This window comes from Crocodylus porosus, unplaced genomic scaffold (assembly GCF_001723895.1).
Source record: "Crocodylus porosus isolate Cpor-Errol unplaced genomic scaffold, CroPor_comp1, whole genome shotgun sequence".
Classification (NCBI taxonomy): domain Eukaryota; kingdom Metazoa; phylum Chordata; order Crocodylia; family Crocodylidae; genus Crocodylus; species Crocodylus porosus.
The window spans coordinates 182201215-182227292 of NW_017728886.1; the positions used below are offsets into that span (position 1 = coordinate 182201215).

Genomic DNA, 26078 nt, shown 5'->3' on the forward strand with positions numbered 1-26078 from the left:
CTCAGCATTCACAAGCCACCTGGTACCTTGAAGTATGTAGAAAAAACATATAAAGCTGTGGCTATGTCTAAATCATTGAATCTCTCTGAATCGAATCAGAGGCTTCCGATTTGATTCAGAGAGATTAATGGGTCTTCTGATTAGATTTGGATTCGGAGATTCGGCCACTGAATCGGGCCAAATCTCCTCCAAATTGAATCAGCAACCAAAGTTTTGCACAGCCCTAGTAGCCACCACTTCTTTCAGCCCTTCCCTGATGTTTTATTCTTGCCTGCTATGTCTTTGATGTTTCTTAGGATTATTATTGGGAGGATATTTCTCAGTGGAAGAATCACCTTGGGCCCTTGGCTGGACCAATTCATGGGGCTCCATCCTCCCCTTCACTCTGACCTAACCACATCTTAGTTGTTGAATCTGACACAGAAAACCACCAGCTGGTGGAACTATTTTCTCTGGATTGGGGTAGTTAAGCCTGGTTCTAACAGACTCACAGTCCTAGATCCCTGTCCTCCTGCTAGCCCCTTTGGGGTCAGGCAGGATCATTCAGGTACAGACCCCAAACACAAATATAAGCTTTCAGTGGAGGTAAGTACAAATGAAGAAAAAAAAAAGCAAGGAAGAAAAAAAAGGAATCCTTCAGAGAAAACAGGAAACAAAAGGGGAAAAAAAATACTTTGTTTAAGCTCCCAAGGAGCAGTCTTGCACTGCAAAAGGGTTGAGCTCACTGGCTCTTTCCTTCCCCCTTTCCCACCTACTTGCGGGTGAAGAGTTCCACCCGGCCTGACCTGGTCACATTCGGTTCCAGCCGCAGTCCTCTGACCCCTTCCATTTGCTGTCTGACATCCTGCTCCAGCTCTGCTCATCATAGACACGCATTGTGAGGGGAATTCTCCAGCACCTCTGCTTCTTTGATGCTAGACAGGCTGAAAGTACTCTGTGCGGCTCATCCTGGACAAATCCAGAGACAGTACTCACTCTTCCACCATTGCACCATTTTAAAACTAATCTGTGTGTGCTGAACTTCTATTCTGCTACAGGTATAGACTAATTTCTGAAGACATACTGGTAAAAGTATGATGTCTGTACCTGGCTTAAATGGATAACAGCCATAATTGTCTACGATAAGAGACAAGTGACAAAAATGGCAAAAGGGTGAAAATTAACTTGATCCTTAAAACTCTTGTGCACAAGTTTAACTTCTCTCCTGCAAGATAGCCTAGTCAATAGTGTAAAAATGCCTGAAAGACTTTGTTTTGACAAGACTGCATCTGCTATCTGTTATAGCATCTACCTTCTAGATTTCTTTTCCTGAGTTATGTACTTACGCTCCTAAATACTCCTTTGGAGCCCCTCAGAATGAGCTCCAAAACAACCAGCATGCTGAGTGTAAAGGGAGCTAATCAGTATGAAAAAATGGAGGATAGACACCTATCTAAAACCCTACTCCTCTCTGAGTCATGTGTGCTTTACCCAGCATTAATGAAAGATGTACCTCCCTGCATTCAGGGCTCATAATTCAGAACCCTTTCTTGAAGGTAGGTATCTACAACCTTCTGTTCAAAACATCTGCAAAAGGTCACTTTTTGGTATGGTGGGTAGACCACTTACCCATAATGTGGAAGACCCAGATGCAAATCCCTTTTCTGTCTGAACAGATTCAAATCCACTTCTCATCTCCCACTTCCAAAGAAATGTATCAGCCACTAGGCTAGAACATATTCTTTGCAGGGGATGTCCTGATGAAACTTTTCTTTGTTGCAGGAAAGAACTCAAGCTTCATTGAACTCAAAGAGTGAATGACTCTAGGCTCTTATTTAGGACACCCATCTGAGAAGGAAGAACTCTGGATTCCAGTCTCTGGTCCAAGCGTTACTAATGCATTTTATATGAAAAATGAATTGGATAAAATTAATGAAGAAAAACTCTTGGAAGGAGGGCTTCAATGCAGGCCTCCATGTTTTGATGAACACCCTCCCCACCACGTTCCAGTGGGTAGGAAGCGCTGGCAGTGGCTGTTCTCCCTCCAGCTTGGCTCTGAATGAAACATATGCCTCATGCTGCAGCATGTGTGGGGCCTGATAAATAGACATTTTTAGAACACTCATATTCTATCAATCTACTCAAGGGAAACAGGTGGGGGAATGCCTAGTTTCTGGATCCCAGATGGAAGTATCTTTGAAATGGGGCTGAGCAATTTTATGCCAATCAGAAAGAGATGCTTTGAGCAGAGACAGAAACAGAACTTCAAGTATCTGGGGAAATTTAGTGTCAAAAACTGAGCTTAGGCAATACATCAGTTTAGAGGTAATCAAGTGGGGCTTTTCAGGACTACGGTTTGGGATTTAGATACCTCAAGTCCATATATGTCTTTAGGCATGTCTTTGAATTTATTTGGATAATCTGGCCCAAATGTATTATAAATTTTGCAATAAATGGTAGGCATTCAGTGTTTTGGTAATGTTCATACTTTTTAATTGCTTGTGCCACATATTACCACATCTGAATATTCAGGGGCCCAGTTATTTCTAATATGACATTCTGAAGAATGGAAGAAAAAGATGATGGGATGTCAGTGGTCTATAGATGCTTAGAAGATACTCTGAAATCACGCAATGTGTCTCAACGCTCATAACAATTAACAACTATAATACCTCATATATGTGTCAATACCAAAGCATTTAACATTTTTTCAAATACCATGACCATCAAGACAACATGATAACATCAACTAGAAATAAACAGATCCAGCAGCACAATACATTACCAATACTGATGTCATATCTACCTATGGTAAATAAGGAGGCATCCAAGTTGTCTGGATTTGACCTTCCCCAAAGTTGAAGATGAGGGAAAAATAATGGTTTGGGTTTTGCATATTTCATGAATCAAAACCCAGTGTAAACATTTTGATATTGAATTCTGTCTAACTTCTAGTTTGGAAAGTTCTGAACCAGAATCCTAGCTTGATCTGATCTTAGAAATATAACATATCCTGTTATGCCTTGTAACATAACAGTCAAACACTTTGTCAGGATAATGTTTAACTTGATTTGTATCTTTTAAGGAGTACAAGAACAGCTACACAATGATCATAGATGGAATGATCATTCATGGAAACGTAAGACATTTGATATTGGCCTCCTGATTTATCAATTCCATAACAATGGACATCAGTACATTCAATGGGATGAGCTTATCCTATTTTCAAATGTATTTGGATTGCTGTATGCTTTTGACCAGTGTGAAGGACCCACCACAGTAGTTAACAGTGTATTCATACTACAAGAAAATTATTGCCAACATATATAGATTAAATAAAAATGGTTTGAAGGGAACACATCTTGATGTTATGATGGTGACTAGCTGTTTACCCAGTGCCAGGGATCTGTGTTGTGCTTTGTGAAGAAAAACTGAGTACCTGCACCAATAATGATGCAACCAAAGTTAAGATAAGAGGTAAAATAATCTTAAAAAGCATGTATGTGTGTTAGGAGCCTTTATCCTATTTGAAAAAGTCATTATGTACTTAAGAATCTGAATCTCATTGAAAATGCTAAAGATTTAGGCTCCTAAGGCACTTTTCAAAATTGGATAAATATTCTTATACCACACAGGAAGTCTTGAAAATCTTGCACAGAAATAAGAGGAGAGGCAGTGAGAACATGAAAATGATACTGAGGAGGGAAGGCACTCTCAGAAATAATAAAGGAAAAATGCAATAACTTATTAGTTGAAATGCAGGAAGATATAATAAGAAATACCGTGCTGCAAAATGGCTACTTAAGGACTGCAGCTGCTGGACTCTGCCAAATGCCAATGGTCAGCCTAATTCTGATAAAGAAAAGCTTCCTAAAGTAGAGCAACCATGGACTGGGGAATGCTAACAGAGAGGCTAGGAAGAGATGGTGTTGAATCTATGCAACTTAATGATGACAACACTGTTTATGAGAACATTGTAATGGCTGTTACGTACTACCCATATTTAATACAGTGTAGTATAGGGTTTCTCTATTTGGACTACTACAGGAAATGGCAGGGTGAGACAGAGGTTACTTTTTGATTTGTCTAGGACAAAGACTAGCTAAAATTCCTAGTCAACTGCTTAACAAGCTGCAGTATGTTTTTGGTCTGCACATTCACAACAAAACTTTTTGAGTCTATCTTTATCTACTGTGCAGAAGATTTACTTGAATAGCAAGCTGAACTACTTTTAAGCTATTGTGTACCCCAGAGGAGTTGAAGAAATATGGTCTCTGTCACCAAATGCTTGATCCACTAATACCCTGTGGCCTTGATAATAAATTATCTCAGGATTGGGATGTCAAGTGTATGCTTGTATTTTCTGCATAAATAATTGCATTCAATCAATGCACTAATTTGCTATTATACAAGAGGCATTGCTATGAACAAATTGATTAGCTTGTTAGAAATTTCAGAAATATTTAGTAAATTAGGGAGCCTCAGAGGTAAAATGATGTTTCAAAAGGTTAACCTGATTGAACCTGAAGTGCGCATCTTCCCAAGTGAAACAGTTCTACAGTACATGGTCCTTTAATGGGCATGGATGGAATCCATAAAGTGAGAAATGTGTATTTTCGTGAGTGGATGTCCTTACCTCTTGACTTCTATCAAACCTACTTAAGTTCCTTAGAAGATAATGCACCACATCTTTTTCAAAACAGATGTGAGGAACTGAGCCTATCAAAGGGGGCAGAACTTGGGGTGAAATAAAGAAGAGGGTACTTTTGTTTTAACCTGTATTACTAATGGATACCAACAAAATTCTAGCTTGTTCCCATATGACAGCTTCAATCAATCTGAAGGCTCATTAAGCCTTCCTAACTAATTTTTGAATAATAACACCAGTTGTATTAACATTATAATGCACAACATAATCCATGTGAGTTGAGATGAGTCCACAGATAGAGCTCATTTTAGTTCTAATTACAATCTGGAAATATATTGTGGAAAATGTAAGTCATATGCTTTTATCTTTCAAATTAGCAACCCAATCCATATTAGTTCTATATTGCTATAATTGTGCTGTTCATATAAATAGCAATATGAAAAGGATTATTAGTCCTCTATCACAAATACTGATCTGTACTTGTGAAATGATAATATTAAAGCTGTTTAACATATAGAGCTGCTCCAAATAGAGTCAACAGCAGTTTTGCCATTAACTCAAACAAAAGTCAGATTAGGCCTATGTTCTAGACAGGTAAAATGTATGCTTGTAGCTTTAGTTAATATTTAAAGAACAGTTTTGAAGGTGATAATAATCGGTCAAATTACTTCCTCAGATGCAGAGGTGATGCTTCCATTGAATTAACCCCATCCTGCCCGCCCCCATTTCTTTGTTGCTAATATCATTTTAGACCCACAATCCTAGAAACATTTAGAGCCAAATAATTAAAAAAATACCCAAACTCAGGTGCTCAAATCTAAAATTGTATCAGCCCTGTTCAGCTACTAGATGTGCCTGGTCTCTACAAGCCTCGATCACTTCTGGGTATTTTTTACTTAAAAGTTCTAAAAGTACCTCAAATTCTGCTCCTGTACGTGCTCAGAACCTCTTACTCTCAACAAGTTAAATTGTTCAACATCTAGCTCATGCTTAAGCCCAGTGAGGATCCAAGGTGTTCCTTTACCTGCCTCGTAGGTACACTCTAAAAATGCATATTGCACAACTACTAGATTAGACTCCACACAAGTGCAATCGTAGCTGCCACTTTTCCTTTAAAATAATATCGGTAGCGCCTCTCTTGTACATAGTACTCTAGTGGTTACAGTGTTCACCCAGTATTCACCACCAAGGCTCCCCCCTACATCTCCCTGGCCCTTGTGGCTCACCCATACCTCCTGTGTCCCCCAGCTTACTTGTGGCTGCCCAGTGCAGAGCAGGAGCAGCAGCAGCAGCCGAATTAGTGGTGGTAGCAGCCTCAGTGGCCAGACAAGCAGTGGGGGAAGCAGTTGGTGGTGTGTTTACACTAATGTGTAGCCTAGAGTGGGCACACATTACTGTAATACAGCTAGGGAACAGATCACAGATAAACCTGCTGTGGAGTGGCATAACTTCAAGCTGCCTAAAGGGTGTTTAAAACTAGTTTCAAGTGTTAGTGTGTAGACAATCCAGGCGTTAAGAGCTCCAGTAGCTGCCTAAAGTTAACATGTAACAAAGCTCTAAAGCACTTAAACATCCCCCACAACCCTCACGCATACTGAAAAAGCTGGCTTTTAAACACAATGACGTGTTGCCCCACTGTCTAGCTCTTAAGCGTTTCTTCGCTTATTAAGTTGATTGTTCTGGATCCTATGCATGATTTAGGGCGCTTGGACCCCTGACTCTGGATTCTCCTCTTCAGTGATGCCTAAAAGTAAGTCATGGCAACACTAAGCCCAGGGATCAGATCTGAATCTATCATGTAGGTACTGTCTCCAGAGTGGTAACCAACTCAACTGGGTTAGGTTCTTCAGGTCCCTAAGCAGTGTTCAGTGGCAGCCAGAGCATTATAGATACTGAACAGGGTGACTCATACAGCTTGGCAAAAGGAAATACTAGACGGAGAGATGCATTTGAACTCCTATTCCTCAGGTACCTAACAAGTAGGACCAGGTTACAAACCTGGAGAGCAAGGCCAAAACACAGCATTAGGAACCAAGATAAGAATAGGGAGTCAGAAGCCATGGAGAAACACTGTGCCAGGAGTCAGAAGCCAGGAAATACAGGGCAACAGCAAGAGCAGAAAACAAGCTGAAAACAGCACATGAAGGCAAGGCCGGGGACAGAGTCTAAGGCAGGGAGCCTACAGCAGTTGAGAAGCGGGGCTCCTGCAGGTTCCAAGGTAGATGCTGGGAGTCAAGATTTAAAGCAGGAACCAGGCAAAAGTCAGGAAGACAAAGTTAGACCATTGTTAGAGACCAGATGGGCTTTAGAAGCATTAAGCAAACAACATGCCTCTGGATCTATTGGCTAGATAGCTTGAACCTTAGCTGTGTGTAGCCAGTAGAGCAATTAAGCACAGCTATACCAAATCAGGAAGCAGGCAGAGCCAGGCAAGTCTTAAGTTTAGTGCAGCCCTTTGGCCCCTTGTAACAAAAGGGCGGATCTTCATCAATTCAGGATTCAAAACATTTGGAGGGACTCTGTGCAGAGGAGCTATCCTAACTGACAGCAGTGTTCAGTTCAGTACGTAGTGCAGCAACCCCGCTGTACTTTTGAATGGCGGTGATGCCCGTTTTTCCCTCAGTAACTTAGTGGTTATGGTACCTGGCCAAAGAGTGTGACACCTGGATTTTAAGCTGTGGACTCATATCCACAGCTCACACTGCCTACACGACTGTCTTCTTCAATAGGATATGAGCTAGATTGGGTTGATTCCTGCTGAAGCTGGCCTGCTGTGCCAAAAGTGCAAGAATGATGGTGCAAGGAGAACAAGCAAGAGAGAGCTGCCCTAGTAGTTATGTCACTCCTGTGGGGGAGGGGGTTCTGGTTTCTGGGCCTATTGCCAAAATTTCCCCTTTCCTCTCCTCTCTGGCCAATAGGTTTCTAGTATAAAATGAATAAACAGTCCTGGCAACAGAGGCCAGAACCCACATCCCAGGGAAGTGCCTTAAGCCACACTGAGCTATAAAGTTTCACTCTCTCTTGCTTGTTCCGTAGACTATTTACATATTCTAAATCACTTCACTATTTTTTTTAAATATTACCAGATTTCTGTTTCCAGCTCAGCCTAAAGTAACCTTGTGTAACTTCTCCTTATTTGTAAAACAGGGCGCCAATAGTGGACGCCCTTCTAAGATGGACGGCTAATGCCCTTGATCTGAAATGAGCACTGTGAAGTGTAAGGAAATATAAACAAGAGTCTGAAGACTTGACATTTAAACACAGGCACTTCTGGCTTGCAGCTGTAGCATGTTTCCACAGAATAGTACAAAACAGTGACTGCCTTTGCAGTGCATAAAAGGCAGCCTGATCTAGCTAAAACCCAGCAAAATCCAGGTCACCTAATGGGTATGGAAATATCAGTGTTTCCTGCCTCAGTGAATGGGCAAAGTACCCAAGATAAAAATAGAACCAACCACACCTTTTCCTATAACTGATGATTACCACATTACCACAATTGTTTGGAGGCTTGAAAATAAGATTTTTACTCTCTTGTTATGGACACTTGGAGAAATGTGGTTGGGCAGTGAGATACATCGTATTTCATTACAGCTAATTGATTAAATAAAATGAATCTCCTTTTTCAGGAATACATAGCAACTTTACAAAATTGGTGCTTTTTTTTTTAAACCACAGGCTGACTTTTGATTGGTAAGAAGAGAAGAAACAAATTTATTTTTGAAGCTAATCAGCAATCAGCTTTTCAAAAATGTTACAGATAGCAATTGTCACTTAGATGCCCCTAGCATCCATCAATCATTTGATTTAATAGAAACAGTGTCATTGTAATAAAATGTTGCCAAAGAATAAATGTCTCATGGTTTGAAAAAACATGCCTGTGAGTTTTGTTTTTGAAAAATGCCTTTGATTTGTCTTGGTTTTTTTAATCTTGCAAATGAAGACTATTGTCCTATGATAAAGTTCTATGCAATTGACATTATCTCTTAATTATTTTTGTAATATATTCATTGCAGAACTTGTTCAAGTAAGAAGTTATTGTTTAATTTCCATGATTGATGTGCTCATTTCATGAGTATTAGATTAGTGGAGAGTACACAATTTATATTAACATGCATATGTCATTGAAGAATGCATCATTTTCCAGCTGTCTTTGAATAAAGAACATGCATAAGAAATAACGGACTTGCTCATAAACTCCTTACTCATGTAAGTAGTCCCATGGGAGTAAGGGGATTGCACACTTGCATGGAAAATAGGTTGGATAACCTAATCCCACCTCTAAATCGTTTGATTTCAGTTTCGCATAATAAGACAAAAGGAGGGAACATTTATAAAATGACAGAATTGTTCTGTCAAAACAGTATCATGGATATTTAACATTTTAGGTCTGATTATTAGTATTTACATTGCTGTAATACCAAGGGGCCCTATGAATCCATAATGTATGAACACTCCCACCCTAAAAATATCATTCAACTGGTTCCAAACAGATAAATATCTATCTTTTCCTATATAGAGCCACAATAATTTCATTTTATAATTCTTGCATTACTCAGGCTGACAGTTCTTGAAATCAGTAGTGCTCCAAGTAGGCACAAGAATCTGCTTACACTGACTTGATGCAGTGGGCGCGCATATACTCATGAGGAAGGACTACACTGGTAAGGGGTTGTTGGATCAGGCCTATACAACTTAAACCATATGTAAAACAATCCCAGTTGTTTAATTAGTTCAGCAAGGGCTGAATCCTGCAAGTTGCTGTATAGATATTAGTGGGAACACTCAGTACCTTTCAGGATCAAATGTTTAATTACTACAGAAAGCTGCTTCATATTTATAATGTAATCAGTAGAAAATAAACAAATATTTCTCCAATTAAATGACATCCAAAAAAGTCCAAACTAGTTTGACATCTAAATGACTGCGAAAAAAGCAAAGGAAGAACAGAAGTATTAGCTTTCTTTTATATTATTCGTCATATTTCTTTTGTGTAAGAAATTGTAAAATGAAAAGAGAAACACATCAAGGCATCGGAAATAAACATCCAAATGAAAACAACTGCTGGAACAAAATTCTGGAAAGAGATAAAAGTCTGCCAGCATTGAAAGTAAAAAGACTAGCAGAAACGTGCCCAGCCTCCCCAACATGTTATTAACATCTTAGGAAAATGCTACTGAAATGTTACAAACTAATTAAATTGGGCATACAAGGAAACCAATGGGAATAAAGTATTATGCAAATATAATGTTTTCTCTACATAAAGTAACTGGTATGAGTCTATGTGCTATTAACCAGACGCACTGCTGAATCTTCACCCTGGTCCCTGTCTGTAGGAAAATATGCACGAAAAAGGCCTATCTTCAGACTAAAGCAGCACTGTAGGATGTAAATGAACCTGATTAAAGAAAATGGAGTGTAATTCTGGTGAAGGAAAAGTGGGTAGAAAAAAGGAGGGGGATGTGAAAAGGAAAACTGTACCTGAACTTTCCACAAAGGAAATCATGGTGTAAAGCTGGACACATAAAGCAAGATCGCCATCTGCTGCTCATTCTCAAATGGAATGATTCAGATTTGAATGCTATACCCGTTTGGGAGCAGGTACAGTACATGATTTGACAAGCTGATATAACAGTGAAGTACGCTGCATTTTGGAGGGCAGGATCAAACCCTTGGCAGGTGTGGAATCGTTTATCTAGTTCAGTCACTGTGTGAAGATGTCATTTTATAAGACAGCTGAACCTAACTGGAAACCATTTGTGAATAGTGTCAGTAATAAAGCTATTGTCTATTAATAAAGCAAGTTACTTTCCCTAGGTATATCAAAAGCTCTCAATCAGAATCCTAGCAGAAAAGATAATTTAGCTATAACATAGCACTTCAGAGAAGTAGACACCAGCAAATGTGAAAACAAATAGCGGCTGCCTTGTCACTTTTGTCTGCCAGAACACTTGTCACCTAGTAAAAGGGGCTGGTTTTTATTCATGGAAATCTGGGGCCTATTTATAGCTATACCTTTATTCACAGATATTTTTAAAATGTTCATCATCACAGTCAGAGTGCCTATGTTTCTTATATGACCTGAAACAAGAGAAAACTGTACCAATGAAATAAATTTAATAATTAGTACTGTGCATTTATATAGTGCTTTTCACCTCTCACATTCTTTATAAAACATTAACTGTGATGAAAGTCCTGAAATTTAAGTTTTTAAGGTATGGGAAAGTTAGAAGAGACCAGCCTCCCATATTGAAAGTCCCTTAATGAGACCTTCCAAGACTGAAAATGAAATCTGTTTCATGAAATGAGGTACAAACAGGGATAATTGTTCAAAATGAGAAGTAACTTATTTTGTACAAATTCTATTACCAGATACTTATAAGCACAAATTGCTAACAAATTCTCATTCTCTGATTACGGGCCTCTCCTGTCTAATGTCTCATAGATGGAATTCATGATAGAGTCCTTTATACTCAAGAGTTTGCTAAAAATAAGGCTCAGCTTTTAGCTGAAATCAGGAGTTACACTAGAATGGAATTTAGCTCAATGTCTCTCTGGTTTATAGTGCAAAAGTGGCCATATACAAAGGCACCAATAGATGGATGGATGTGTTTGCTTGTCCTCTAAATCATTAATTGAAACAAATAGTTCCAGAAATAGATGCAATGGGTATTCCCCTATTACATATTAATTATATGCTGCTGATTTGTCACAGGCTCTGGAATGCTACTCAACCAGGAAGCAATGGAGAAGATCATGACATGGATTGTTACCCAAAGCTAAGGAGAATCTAATAGATCATGGTCTCAGAACATTCTTATTGATGCAAGAAAGTACATCCAGATATTTTCTTCTGAACATTACTCAGGAGAGTCAACATTTGCATTACTTCATCTCCCAAGATTTCTAATGGGGAAGAAGACAACTTCAAATTTAGTTGAGACATTATAGGAGCCCCAGTGATAGAGGCTGCCAAGGAGGTGTGATGAACTGCTCTATTCCCTGCCTCTTGTAACCATACCTCACCTTCTTGGCCAAGAGGTCAGTACTGGACTCCATAAGTCCCTAGACTAGGAGAATGCCTTGTAGGAACCAGGAGTTCTAGTTTTTTGTATGTCTTGTAGGAATACATTTCATTTTGGGCTGTCGTTCTACTCTCAAAGAACACATATTCTGGACTAAGTTTTCAGAGCTGGTGTTATTCAAACTGGCCCATAGAAAGCAAGTTAAAGCTAGGACACATGGCATTGCTGAAAGTCAGAAATGAAACATGGGTGAGTGCAGACCAAGGTTCCAGAAAGATTTATGAAACTAGGTATATATGATTTAGTTTTATCTTTACACTTATCTTTAAATCATTACTACCACTGCTTCAGTTGCACCATCGGCTGACAGCTTTTTGCCTACGAGTTGAATTTCCTAGTGTAGACAAGGCTCAGGGAGTGGAAATTTAACTGATTTTCAGCACTGCAGACACCTTTGACCTGTAACTCAAAGTATGACAGTTTGAAAACATATTAAGGAACAGCTACTTCCCAATGGGAACTGTTCCATCAGTAGCTCCTCTCTTTGTTTTCTTTCCTGTCACTACTGAGACCAGAATGACATGGGGGTGCATGAGTGGTTTGAAGATGATTGTAGCAATGTAGATGTCTAAAACAGCCAGAAGGGTTGTTAGTGGGCTAGAAACAAGAATCTTAACCTTGAAATTATACCTCTTTTTAGCCAAAGATGGGGGTATGAAAACAACATTTTCTTTTATACCATCAAATAGAAATGATGACTTAATGGACTAGCAATTTCACCACGATCTGCTGGTTGTGAAAGCACACAAAATGCAGGGCCTGCAGAAAGCTTCTATTCTATTTAGCCTTAATATCTGCAGAGATAGAAAATTATACTGTGAAGCCAGGCACATCTATGATATCATATTTAACCTGTGGGAGACTTGCTTTACCAGAAGGGCTGTGCACATTATGTCAGAAATTATATGTTGAGCTAATGATATATTCGAAAAGAGATAATAAGCCTTCCAGGAATCCCTTAAGTGTATTATTTGTTAATTTAGGAGGTATCGTGAGTGAGGCAGCAGACTGACTGTACTAGGGGGCTAAAATGTAAATGCCGATGTCCGCTAGGGAAAACAAAGGTGCACCTCCTGTTAGGTCTGAGATCTTTCCTTTATTTGGCATAGGGGACATCATAATTCAGAAAGCAACCTCTGGCATGTGGAATGATTTTGCTGCCTCATCAATGAGACTTTTAGATTAAGAAATGTGAATGTTTTCATATTCCTGGAGGGATTATTATATCTTGTTTAATATTTCATATATTTGACATCAAATTACCGATTAAATGCTACTATTTATTAAACTGCCCTTCTGGTCATATGATTTGCTAGGTTCCTTGTAGAGTGCCTTTACTTTAGTTTGTTTTATTAACCAGTAATTCAATGTAAATGTTATGATTTGGAACCTGAAAGGATATTCTGCTGACAGGGATCTATTTTTGAGACTTTAGAGGGTCATAAAATCAGAAATTTCAACAGGCTGAATGAGGAGAAATTTTTCTCCCTCCCCAACATAGAAAAATATCAAACAAAATTTATGTGAGGTGAATCTCTATGCAGTTTCCATGACCCATACAACTATTTAACTTACAAATAGCCAAGAAAAGCATTGTCCCTGTTCCTACTTAATTCTGCTATTAACAGGCAACAGGCTAGCCTAAATTATTAACATAGCTTAATGTGCTTTGCATAACCTAAAAAGCCAGTACTTTTTAACCCTTTCCATGCACAGCATTCCCATTGACTTCAATGGGAGATCTCTAGACAAGGGTTTGTGGAATGAAGTTAGCTTTTTGTTTAGTTGCAGTTTAGCTTTATCTCTTTGTTGAATAGCCTGCTGGCTTGTACACTGTAACCACTTCTGTGTGACATTTGTGATTGACAGGTGTGAGTGCAAAAGCTTTTCCTTAAAGGTCAGCTGGCCACGAGAGCCACCCAAAATTTGGAGGGCATCGTTGGATTGTATCCTGTGTTTACAGTGATGAGCCCCAGATGACATACATCTCTTAAATCAGTCCAAATCAGATAAGCAGATAAGTGAACTTTTGGATGGTGGTGCCTGATGCTTCCCAGTGTCTTTTACTTGTCTCCTTTTGCTTCTTTCCATTAATAAAAGAGAGGATTTCTCTGTACTTCCCAAATCATTATTTTTTCATATTGTCCTGGTTCCATTGGCTTACATTTTTACAAATCATTGCCTTTATCTGATGTTTACCTTTCCTTCCAGAGGATCCACATATATGGCTTCACTGGTGACCAAAAGGGATTGCAGAAACCACAAGGTAGTTTGAAGAAAGATATTTTGGATATAAAGAAGAGCAGAAGAAAAACAAGGTTTTTCTAAGCTTGCACAATATGTGACTGAATTTTTTCAGAGCCTTCGTTGGGTTGAGAAACCCAATTGTTTCTTATGCTTCTAATATGCCTTCTTTATAAACAGACTGGGAAACTCAAATTCCCATTTAAAAAATGGTAAGACACAGGCAGCAGCTCCATGGACTTCAGTGAGAATAAGACTGGGCTCCCAGTGAAGCCACCTCTAATGAATGAGGAATAATTAAATCTCAGTGTTTTGCCACAGCCCCTTTCAAAGGGCCACTGAAATCAATGTGAGTCCTTCCACTCACTTTCCCTTCAAACCTTCCTATTCTCAACCTTTCAACTCCCAGCAAATTCAAACTGTGGTTATGATTCTGCGATAGGGAAGTGAATAGACAACCCCACCCACCCACCCAGTCACATGGACAGTCTGTGTTTTCGGCTATCCTTACCTCATAAGGTTTGATAGCCTTTTTTCCCCCTTTCTGGTCTCTTTGTTTTTGTTTTCTCCTTGGAGGCATTAGTACTTTTTGTGCTGGTGAAGCTTTGTGTAGCTGATTCAACAAGACTTCTGTTAATGACTAATGTGTTTTGAATGGATAGTTTGGAATAGAAAGTTTGAACTAACACCAGTCAATTAGTAGACACTGATTAAATCTTTTTGAATGTGGTTAGCAAAACAAAAGTGGAGATGTAAGTGAACACTTGAGTGCCTGTGGCAGCAGTGGTGCACCTGGGAGGCTCAGTGTCTGGGGTGCTGGGAGAAGTAGAGATAGCCAGGCCATGCTGCTGCTATGTCCTTCCCCCTTGCCACAAGGGCTGACGCCCCAATCATCTCTCCTTCATTATGCTATTTAACAAAATACATATTCAAAAATTGCTTGGACCTGGACTAACATGTCCATGGACTGAACTCACACGTACAAAAGCTGAATGGTCACAACTTGACAGCTGAACTTCCTCATAGCTAGAAATATTCTGGATAGGCATCCAGAGAAAACATAAAGCATATTCAAATGTGGCAGAATTCAATGCTGCATTCAGTTTAGGCTTGGCATTGAAACAGAGTTAACGGAAATTTTAATAGCAATAAATCATGGTATTATTCAGTCAGGTCACATGCACTCATGAGATACAGGATTGCAAAGCACTATGCAAGCTTCTCAACTCCTTCCAAAATATACACACAAGGGGATTTTTTTAATGAGTTGATTCCACAGTTTTCTAAACATCTTTGTAACCTCATTTGTATGTGGACGGAATACATAAATCTTGTAAAGAATAAATTCTACTGCATTTCTGCTTCCCAAATGGAAGGAGGTGGAATGTGCTGAAAGAGGGATGGGACAGCTCTGCATAAAAATGTGTATGTGGGAGGGGGTTTCTCGTTTAAAGCACACTTGGCTGAATTAATTTACAAATGTGTGGGTATTATTCTACTGGTTTTCTCTTCCGTTTCACCAGGGAAAGCCTGATTCCATTCACAAAACTACATATCAGTCTACTCAAGTTAGACTGTGTTTACATACACAAACAATTTAGGATCTACTAATAACTTCTGTTGGACCCCTAAGGAAGTATACCTCCCCTGCTACCTGCTCATACTCCTATACAATATTTTTTGGGGAAGTGTAACTATAGTTACCACATGAAATCTGAAAATTGTTTGTGACAACCAAAAACAACAGTTACAATGATGCATGAGACTTGCCTCTCAAACCTTTCCCATTGGAAGTGTCACCAGAAAATTGGACTGCATAACTTTTTCCTGCTTCTGACTGCTCAATGGGATCTCTGCCTGCTGCCTTTCCCCTTTAATTGCTAGGACATTTTTGTATCTTCTTCCTTCCTTTGTACATTTCTGTTTTGCCTACTTAATATCAAGAGCTATTTTTTTAGGATAGCTCTTGGGGGGGGGTGCATGTATTTACTATAAGCATTCTAATTGATGTTTTGAAACCTTTATATATACCTTTCTGTCATACATACTATTTTTTGCAATCTCTTTAATAAATATTGTTCTCATTAGTGATCATTATTTGATACCTTGCGGTATTTTGCACTTCTTGTGTCAAATTGAATATATACGCATCATATATATTTTACTATATACTGAATTTTAATTGACTGTGTGGAGTATAGACAGAAGGGCCATTTTTATAATTAATTGTTGGAGTGACAGGTATTTCTACTTTGTGATTATTCTTATTGCTCTTATGGGAATCATCTGTTGGGGACAATACTAGATAATATTTTTTATTTGTGGTTACTCTCATATAATGGGGAGGAAAGGAAGATGTGCATGGTCACATGTGGTGCGTGCGTGCTTGCACGAGTGAGTGAGAAAGAGACAGAGAGACAGGGACAGAGAATTCCCCTCTTTCAAAAGCAAAAAAGCCAAGAGGATAGTATAAAGAGATTTTTTGTTCATAGACTGAAGGGATTAATTAAAAAAACCCATCTTATATTATTACTTGATAACGCATTTAGTTGTTGTTGGAAACAATTTTTAATACTTACAGAGACTTCAATTTTGGTGCAGGCTGTCTTATGTATATTGTTGCGTGGGTAAACATTTTAATTGCTAAAGAGAGGCAATTTTCTTTATAAAGTATCTTAACAACTAATAGCATGAATTATTTGCAATATTCTCAACTGCCAGCAGGAAGATTAGGGAATAGAGGTCAGAAAAAGAAGTGGAGAAGTTTTGAATATCACTTCCAGTCCAGTTCAGGAAATATAAACAAACATATGTAGGGCAAGATTGTTTTTGCCCCTGTGCCCACCACTGGAAAGCAAGCAAACGTTTTGACGGCTGCTCACATTGTGAGTCGTGAATCACTGTAAATCTCTTTCATAGGGGAGAAAAGAGGAGGTAAAGAAAAATATTTGAAGAAATATCTATGAAATAAAATCTGAAAGCCAAAACAGAATACCCACCAATAAACTTATGATATCTGAATCTTAAGCAATTATATTTGATCTCCTACACAGTCTGCCATGATAAACTCAGTTTATGAGGCAGCATGATTTGCAGTCACCTATTCTATATCTCTTCCTGCTCCACTGGAAACTGCCTTTTGACCAAGTGATATTTAATCATTTGAGTCTGAATGATTGATACTTTGTCTCGTAGCATACTACTTTGCGATGCAGAATCCTATTGACTTTTATGAAACTACTAACCCAGGGGTGGGCAAAATGTGGCCTGTGGGCTGGATGTGGCCTGCCAGGCCATTCTATCGGGCCCGCGGGGCCCCTAAAACATTTTGACAATTAATATTTATCTGCCCCTGGCTGCCTGTCATGTGGTCCTTGATGGCTTGCCAAAACTCAGTAAGTGGCCCTCCACCCGAAATAATTGCCCGCCCCTGTACTAACCACACCTAGGGTCCCAGTGAAATGTGGAAAGAGATCATGGGCTTTGTCTGTTAAACTCCTTTAGTTAGGTAACAACATGGGATTAAAGGAAGAAGAACATTACTGGAAGGAAAAATAAAACTAAAAGCTAATGCTATCAGGAGTCTGACCTTCCTTGGATTATTTGGAGGGGAAGAAAGCACTCCTTATTTGACTCCACTTCCAAAAACTCTTGATATGAATTTGATTTTCCCTCTGGGACAATTGCTTAATAAATCTCATAGGATAGCTGCTCTAACAGCTTTTCATCTATTATAATTGTTGTTTTACCTCTTATACAAAGAAAGGATTATGCAACATTTTAAAAGGAATTTCTGAATCACTACAGAGCTGAAGATCAGAGTGCATTTCTATATCAATTTAGCAAAAAACACCCCAAATCATAAATTCCTCAAAATTACTAACTTTTAAATCTTGTGTTTGCAACATTGGGCTATTCTTCTTAGGTGAAACTCCTTGCTCCATTGTGGTTAACATAAGTTTGCCATTAATTTCAGTGAGATAAGTACATCATCCTTCACAATTTCAACATAATGCAAAAACCTAACTGGTACTTATTTTACAGAGGTGTAACAGGAGAGTGTCCTAGGCAGTGGCTGCACACATGGCAATACTGGTAGTGGTAGATATTATTGTGCCCCCTCCCTCAGTTAGGCCATATTAATATAGCAATGGTAAATATTGTTCAATACTCTTGAAATTATTAGAGAAACAACCAAAAGCTGAGGGAAATTTAACCTTTAAATTTAGCAAGTAAATACTGACCAATCAACTTTAGGGGTTTTTTTAATTTTGTTCTCTATATCTTTACACACCAGAAAATTATTCAATTATGTGCCTGCACAATTTTGCACGTAAAAGGCATGACCATGCATGATTGCATAATTTTGCATTATTTATTCTGTGGCAGGCTCCATGACTTGGAGGCAGAAAGCCGTGTGACTGGACAGCTGGGTAAGTGAGGAGCGGAGCTTCAGCTTGCAGGAGGGAAGGATGGGCATGGGGTTTATGGGTGTACATGGGGCTGTGTGTGGGTGGGCGTGGGGTTTGTGGGTGGGTATGGGCTGTGTTTTCTCACTACTTCTAATATACATATACAGAACCACATAGCTTTACAGTTTTAGTTCAGCTGCATCTTAGACATCTCCATCAATCCAACTTGAAGCTGTTGCTCCTTGTTCTGTCATCCGCCACCACTGAGACGGCCTAAGTCCATCCTCTTCAAATCCCCCTTCAGGTAGTTAAAGGCTGCTATTAATTCCCTTCTCAGTTATCTATTCTCTAGACTAAATAAGCCCAATTTCCTCAGCCTCTCCTTATAAGTCATGTGCCCCAGCACCCAAACCATTGTTGTTGCCCTCCGCTGGACTCTCTCCAATTTGTTGACATCCCTTCTGTGGGGGGACCAAAAGTGAACATAGTACTCCAGATGCAGTCTCACCAGTGCCAAATAGAGGGGAGGCTGAGGGGCATGACAATCGCCCGCAGGCAGCAGTGGCGGTGGTGGGGGTGTGGTGGCAGTGAGCAAGGACTGCCTGCAGGCAGCCGCGGTGATGTTGGTGGCAAGGGCAGGCTGAGCGGGGACCACCTGCAGGCAGTTGTAGCAGTGTTGGCGGCAAGGGGTGGGGTGGTGAGTGATGGGCAGTGAGCGGGGACTGCCTGCGGCCGCTGGTGGCCACGTCGGCAGCAGCGGGTGGGGGGTAGCCATCACCTGCAATAGCTGGCGGCAGCTTTGGCGGTGGCCAATCTCAGGAGGGGCACGTGCTCCCCTGTGCCCACCCTACGCATCGCCTATGCTTCTAAGTGTAGGATTTGGCACTTGTCATTGTTGAACCACATGCGGTTTCTTTTGACCCAATCCTCCAATTTGTCTCAGTCACTCTGAATCCTAGCCGTACCCTCCAGCATATCTACCACTCCCCACAGCTTAGTGTCATCTGCAAACTTGCTGATGGTGTACTCTAGGCCATCTTCCAGGTTGTTGTTGAAGACATTGAACAAAACTGGCCTCAGAACCAACACCTAGGGCACTCCACTTGATACCTGCTGCCAACTAGACATCAAGTCATTGATTACTACCCTCTGAGTCCAATGCTCCAGACACTTTTCTATCCACCTTAGAGTCCATTCATCCAGACCATACTTTCTTAGCTTGACTGTGAGAATGTTGTGGGAGACCATAACAAAAGCCTTGCTAAAATCAAGGTATACCGCATTCACTAGTCTCCCCACACCTACAAAGTCAGTCATCTTATCATAGAAAGCAATCAGGTTGGTCAGGCATGACTTTTCCTTAGTGAATCTATGCTGACTGTTCTTAATCACTTTCTTCTCCTCCAAGTGCTTAGAAATGGATTTCTTGAGGATCTGCTCCATGTACTATGATTCCAAACTCATACCAAAAGAACTAGCAAAGTACATCATCTGTTCTCTACTTCTCTCCCTTATTGGTACTGACAGAGCCATAACATACCTATGTAGTGCATGTATCTGTGCATAAATACTGACATGCAGTCAAGAGAGATTTCTCCACTATGCAAACTAAGAATTCAGAAAACTTTCCTTAGGCAAGTATGACTACTCCTTTTTTAAATAAAAAAAAATACATAAATTGATTTAAAATCAGGAAGTACAGAAAGACCAAAGTAATGAAATGGAAATGATTTTAATGGTGAAATCTGAATTACACATTGAAGTACCATTTACACAGTATTTTTTGTTTTTCTGCTTTAAAAAGCAGAAACTTTTAAGTGTTAGATATACTTGCAAAGGTTTACTTGGCTGAATAAAAGGTTATTCATTTATTCAGCTGAATAACTGAATTGAATATTAAACTGGTGTTCTATTTCATGTTTTAAGTGCTGCTTCTCTACATGCATTTATCTATTTCAAATTTGCCTTTTAGTCCATTATCTGCAGCCTAGTTTCTTGAACCATTTGTTGATTCTCACCCCGTATAGTGAAATCATAATGAATACATCCTGGCCAGTCCCTCCATCTCCCATATAAATTACTAACAAAATCACATCATGAAATAACTGGTGTCATATAGTTCTTGCTATAGATGCATAGAAAAAATCTTTTCAGGTACTAAGTGCCATAGGCATTTAATCTTTTGTTACCTCTAATGCAGGATTATCAACCCTTACATGTAATGTAAGATTTAAAGCTTGTAAAATTAACATTTAAAATGCAATAATGCATGTCCAAAATAAAAACATAAATTATTTTTATATATCTCTACAAATAATTGCAGTATTACTTCTCTTATCATTCTATGAAACCTCTCATAATTTATTCTCCATAATGGTGCATAAAAACTAGAATTTACTATGTACCTTATGCCTTAAGCAGGAAATTAAATGAAAATCTGGGTACACAGTGAAATTGTTCTATTAATCATATCTTAAGTTAGCAAGTCTGGAAATGACTGCACTTTGCTGTTTGAAAGTCAATTGTTTTGTTCATTTACTTGTATTGCTTCTCAAACAGATGTGCCTTTTAGAAAGCTTTTTTCCTCCTTTTCTAGGATAAAAGGGAAACAAAGAAAATGCAATCACTGGACATAGTAATGAAATTCCTATGTTATCCAAGAACCAAGAGCTATATGGTACACAAACCATACCAACATCATAAAAAATTAGGATAACCAGACAACTCATAGAGCATCTATCTGATCAGTGGAGATTCTGTAGCATTACATTCAGTACTGCACTGGTACATCAAAGGTAACAGCTGAAGCTGCTGCCTTGACAAATTTCAAAAGAATATTGGATGCACCTATGGTTACCTATGTGTTGATATTAGGCTCTTCTTTCTGTCACTGAAGCAAATGGCTTTCCATAGGAATCAGTAGTTTTCCATTAACTTCACTGGGAAAAGCACTAAGTTTCTTCTATTATCAATGATGGACAAATTAAGATATAAATAAGAGATTGTCAATTTCTGAGATCTGACATAAAGAAACACTTCAAAGTTTTTCTTAAAAAGTTATCTTAGTTTTTCTTTTTTAAATAACTAGACTGCTGTTTTCTTACCACATTTATACCCTATCTTCACTAACTTGTTTGTTTTATGCTTATGCAAGGGAAGATTCAGGTCAAATAACTTGCTAACAGCTCTGACATGCTGCCTCTTCTTATTACACTATAAAACTTTAATGAAGGACATTTATAAAAGATGAATATGGAGAACCACATCAGACATGACATTTATGCTATGCAGTAATGTTGAATATTATAGAAAGTAAGCCTGCTTTTGATGCTGCTACATAAACTGATGCCTGCATTGGTTCAAATAGAAGTTTGCTTTCAGTCCACCTTTGAAATATGTCCTGTCAGCAAAGTTTATTTCATGGCTTTAATTGCATGGAAGTGTGGAAGGAAATGAGTACAGCTGTCCATTTAGTAATATTAGACACATCTTCATCAGAAAATCTTCATTTAGTACAATGATGACCTGTTTGAAACTCTCACCTCTCATGAAAGCCTGTGTGAATTCTTCTGAGAACTTGTGCTGGGTCAGCCTTTTGTGGTAACTTTTCATCATGACCTTGGGACTTTGTGGGAAAGTTTGCAAGCTGGTATAAGGGAATTTTTTTCCTTTGAGAAGTTTGGAACATATGAGAACAAACAATTGGGAAATCCCCCTCAATGGCTGCAAACTTTCCTTGTAATTTATAGGGGTTCTCACAGTGGTGGGATGAAAAAACAGTGCTTGGGATATAATAGATACGGAAAAAGAAAAATTCTTCCTTGAGGTTTGCTTGGATAGTAGTTTGTGTTTATGTAGTTGTGGCTTATCTGTGCAGGAAGAAGTCAGAAGGAGTTAAATGCAATAGCACATCACATACACTGAATTCCTATTTATATTACTATTACTCAATTTTGATAAATGGCAAAATACACACTCTATAGTGCTACTGGCTTCCATTAGCTTATGTCTAGTAAAGAGCAGAATTATTATCACAATTCTTCCCAAAAGACATTTCAAACAGAGGGTTAGAGATGGATATTTTTGGAAAATAAAATTTATGCATAATCGAAGTAGAACACTGCATTTTACTTGCTTTCAGAAAACTTTAGTAAATCCATCTTTAGTCTTCAGACTTCATGTGTTATGAAGTGGAGATGCCTGGTCAGGAAAGTTCATTGACACTGATGACAGGGTTAATCCCAAACAGAGTGCACATTTAGCCATGCTGTTTTTTCTCTTTAAGGTAGTTGAAGAGAACATCCAATCCTCCCTCCATAATCTCTGGCAGTGGCTTGGACAAAGGGTTATGTGAAATGTGGAGCCCTTTATCCATGGGATTCCAGGCGATTCTTGGCAATCTGTGCAGTTGATAGAGGTCATCAGGGAGAGTCTGAATAACATTGTAATCTACATTTAGTAACTCAAGAGCAGTGATGAAGCACAGAGACCGCGGCAAAGTGCGAATACTGTTATTTTCTAAAATAAAGATTTGCAAGTTTACTAGGTGCTGGATACTTTCAGCTATGTTTTCAAGTTTGTTGGATCCCAAGTGCAAGAAATCTAAATTCCTCAATGCAAAAACACATAGTGGGATGTGAACAAAACAATTGTTACTAAGATTCAGCTTCCTTAGACTTGTCAGATCAGTGAAGCTTGAAGGGAGTTGTGATATGCGGTTGTGTGAAAGGCTCAAAACTTCTAGCTTTCTGCAAAGGCTTAGCTCTGCTGGCACTTCAGTCAGGCAATTCATGTTGACAAATAAAACCTTCAGGTTCCTGAGCAGCCCAGTCTCTTTAGGCAGACACTGTAGGCGATTGCCACACAAGTTTAGCACTACCAATCTGTCTAGTTTCCCCAAAGCAGAAGGAATAACCACAAGCTGATTGTGAGAGAGGTTCAGTTTTTGCACTTCTGACAATCCCCACAAAAAGTCGGGCACATGTTTCATCCCCTTCATTATAAGACTTAGGCTGACATAACACAATCCACACTTCAATAGGGACTTTGGATCTTTTCCTGAAAGAAGAGCATCTTCCCATGCTGGTAGCTTTTGACTTTTTTTCAGCAAAAACAGCCTTCTCCGCCTCTTGTCCTTTGAGTGTTCAGTTCCCATAACATTACAGCTTGCTGTTGCTGGTGAATGAAGTTAGGATTTTTTCCCTTTTAAAGAAGGGCAGAGGACTGAGGTTTACAAAATACACAAATCAAAGAGATACAAAGATAACTAAGAAAAACATCTTCTCCTAGCCACCAAATCCACCTTCTACAGCTGCTGAGGAACAGTTTCACTTTTAAGGACAAGCTTACGTTGTTTTTCTTAAGTGCTGCAGACTGTAATGAAACCCTTGCTACTGACACTGCTGAGCAGACCTGTTAGATTCAAACTGAATACCACAATGCAGCTGTCAGTGTCACGTTGTCTGGGCTTTACTGGACAGATACGTATGTATCTTCACTGCAAAAAGGTCACAGAGATGCTGTATATAACTTCAGTATGTCAGCAGCTTTCTCAATTATCTGGTGCATGCTGCAATTTTAAGACAATTAAAAGCAACTTAAAAGCAACACAAAGCCAAACAACCACCAAATAATCCTCCCCTCCCTCCCTCCCAAAAAAAAAACAACCAAAGAAGGGGTAGAAAAAAGCGTTCTACTCAGATAAGAAGCAGGTCCCACAACAGCCTTGATTCTTAGTTTGTTTAAATAGCTCAGAGTCAGTGAGCAAGCTTTGCTTGCACAGAAGTACTAGTGAAGAATCTTCCACACCACTTCTTGTTTCCCTTCCAATGGCTTCCCTTTCAGCCCGCATACAAGCAGTATTCCCACTTCGCCACCGTCTCTGTGCTTCGACACTGCTCTTGAGTTACTAAATGTAGATTACTACGTTACTCAGATTGTCCCTGATGACCTCTATCAACTGCACAGACTGCCAAGAATCGCCTGGATAAAGGGCTGCACATTTCACATAACCTTTGTCCAATTTTCTCTCTCTTTCATAATGGTTCACCATGAATAGGAGCAGTAGATTTGCTCTTTTTGGTTTGTCTGCAGTTGTGTGACTGGGTACACTGGGCATAATCAGAGTACACTGGACCAGCATGGCCCTGCCATCCATCTGGGACTGAGGCTGGGGCTGTGGGATTGGGGCCCATCTGGGGCCCACTGGTGCTGCTGAGGGCAGGTGCTGAGGGGCTGGGCTGGGCCACAGTGACTGGGCTCTTCTCAGCATGCTGTGGCTTGGGCTGGGGCTACAGCAGCTGCGTGCCCAAACTGCTCCTCGCTCCCTGTGCCCTGGCCAGGTGGGGCTGTCATGGAGCTGCAGCTGGCAGGGAAGGCCGCTAGGCCAGGACCCTTCCCAGTTGGCTGTGGCTCTGTAACAGTCCAGCCCGGTGTGCATGGGTAGTGGTTGGCTGGGCAGTGGGGTAGAGGTGACATCTCTGCAGCTACAAGTGGGTGCCTTGGCAGCTGGACTGGCTGCAAGGGACCTATTAATTGTGCTCGTGGCCGTCCAGGCTGGCTCAGAGGCACCGACGGTCCCGAAGCCCTGTAGCCACCTGCAACAGGGGCTCGTGTGCCTGCAGCCACCACTGCCGCCATGCCCCCTGTTCGTCCTTGTGCAGCACCCAGCCAGCTGCCGCCACACCAGAACTGCATGCTGGCTTTGGCCAGCGGGGCTGTTCTGCCTCCCTCACTTCCAGCTAACGCAGGCACCTCGCTCTGAGTCAGCAGGCAGGAAGGTTTAGCCCGGTGGCTTCTACCTAATGCATGGAGCTTTGTCTCCAGCTCCCGGTCACCTTCCATTCGCTCCGCCCGCATGGCGTGATGAGCAGCTGTTGCGGGTGGGCGGAGCAGGTGAAAGGCGACTGAGAACTGGAGTTGGATCTCCTTAAGCTAGGCAGAAGTCGCTGGGCTGCCTAGCCCTGTCACCTGGAATGGTGCAACAGGAGCAGAAGTGGGAGGAGGAGGAGCTGCTGGAGGCAAGGGGAGCACAGCAGGACCCGGCTGGCTGCAGCCCAACCAGGAACAGTCCCACCGGAAGCTGTGCACTGCCTGGGGCCAGCAGAGCTGTTCTGCCCCTCTCACTTCCAGCGGCAGCTCCCACCATGCTGCGCCACTCCATGCAGGTGGAAGCTTCTGCCCAGTGCGTGGAGATCTGGTTCTAGTTCCTGGCTGCCTTCCACTAGCTCTGCCTGCCTGTAGGGGCTGCTCATTGCACTGGGCAGGTGGAGCATATGGAAGGTGGCCAGGAGTTGGAGCTGGACCTCCATGCACTGGGCAGAAGCCTCTGGGCTGAAGCTTCCAGCCCACTGACCTAGAGTGGTCCAGCAGGGGCAGCAACAGCATCAGCAGTTGCAGTGGCAACTGGAGGCAAGGGGAACAGAACAGCCTCGCTGGGCCTGGCCAGTGCGCAGCTTCTGGTGTGGCTTCAGCCAGCTGGGTGCTGCACACTGACAGACAGAGGGTGTGGTGATGGTGGTAGTGGTGGCTGCGGGCACATGAGGTCCTGTGATGGGAGGCTGCTGAGTTCCATGCCTGCCAGCACCTCTGAGCTGGGCTGGGTAGCTGTGGCTACAAAGGACTCATCCTGTGTGGCCAGTCTGCCTGTCAAGGTGCCCACCTGCAGCTGCAGTGGTGTTGCCTCCACACTACTGCCTGGCCAGCTGCCACCCA

The 26078-nt window shown here is 40.6% G+C and overlaps 1 protein-coding gene across 1 annotated transcript; it reads right to left on the reverse strand.

The window, feature by feature from the left end:
- Positions 1–20078: 20078 nt before the first annotated feature.
- LRRC30 (leucine rich repeat containing 30) lies at positions 20079–23643 on the reverse strand. Its single transcript, XM_019546246.1, has one exon. The coding sequence runs from the start codon at positions 23518–23520 to the stop codon at positions 22624–22626; it is 897 nt and encodes a 298-aa protein (XP_019401791.1). The 5' UTR covers positions 23521–23643; the 3' UTR covers positions 20079–22623.
- Positions 23644–26078: the final 2435 nt, after the last annotated feature.

Excerpts from the sequence above, each read along its gene's own strand:
- LRRC30 (XM_019546246.1), bottom strand. The coding sequence starts at position 23,520 with ATGGGAACTGAACACTCAAAGGACAAGAGGCGGAGAAGGCTGTTTTTG.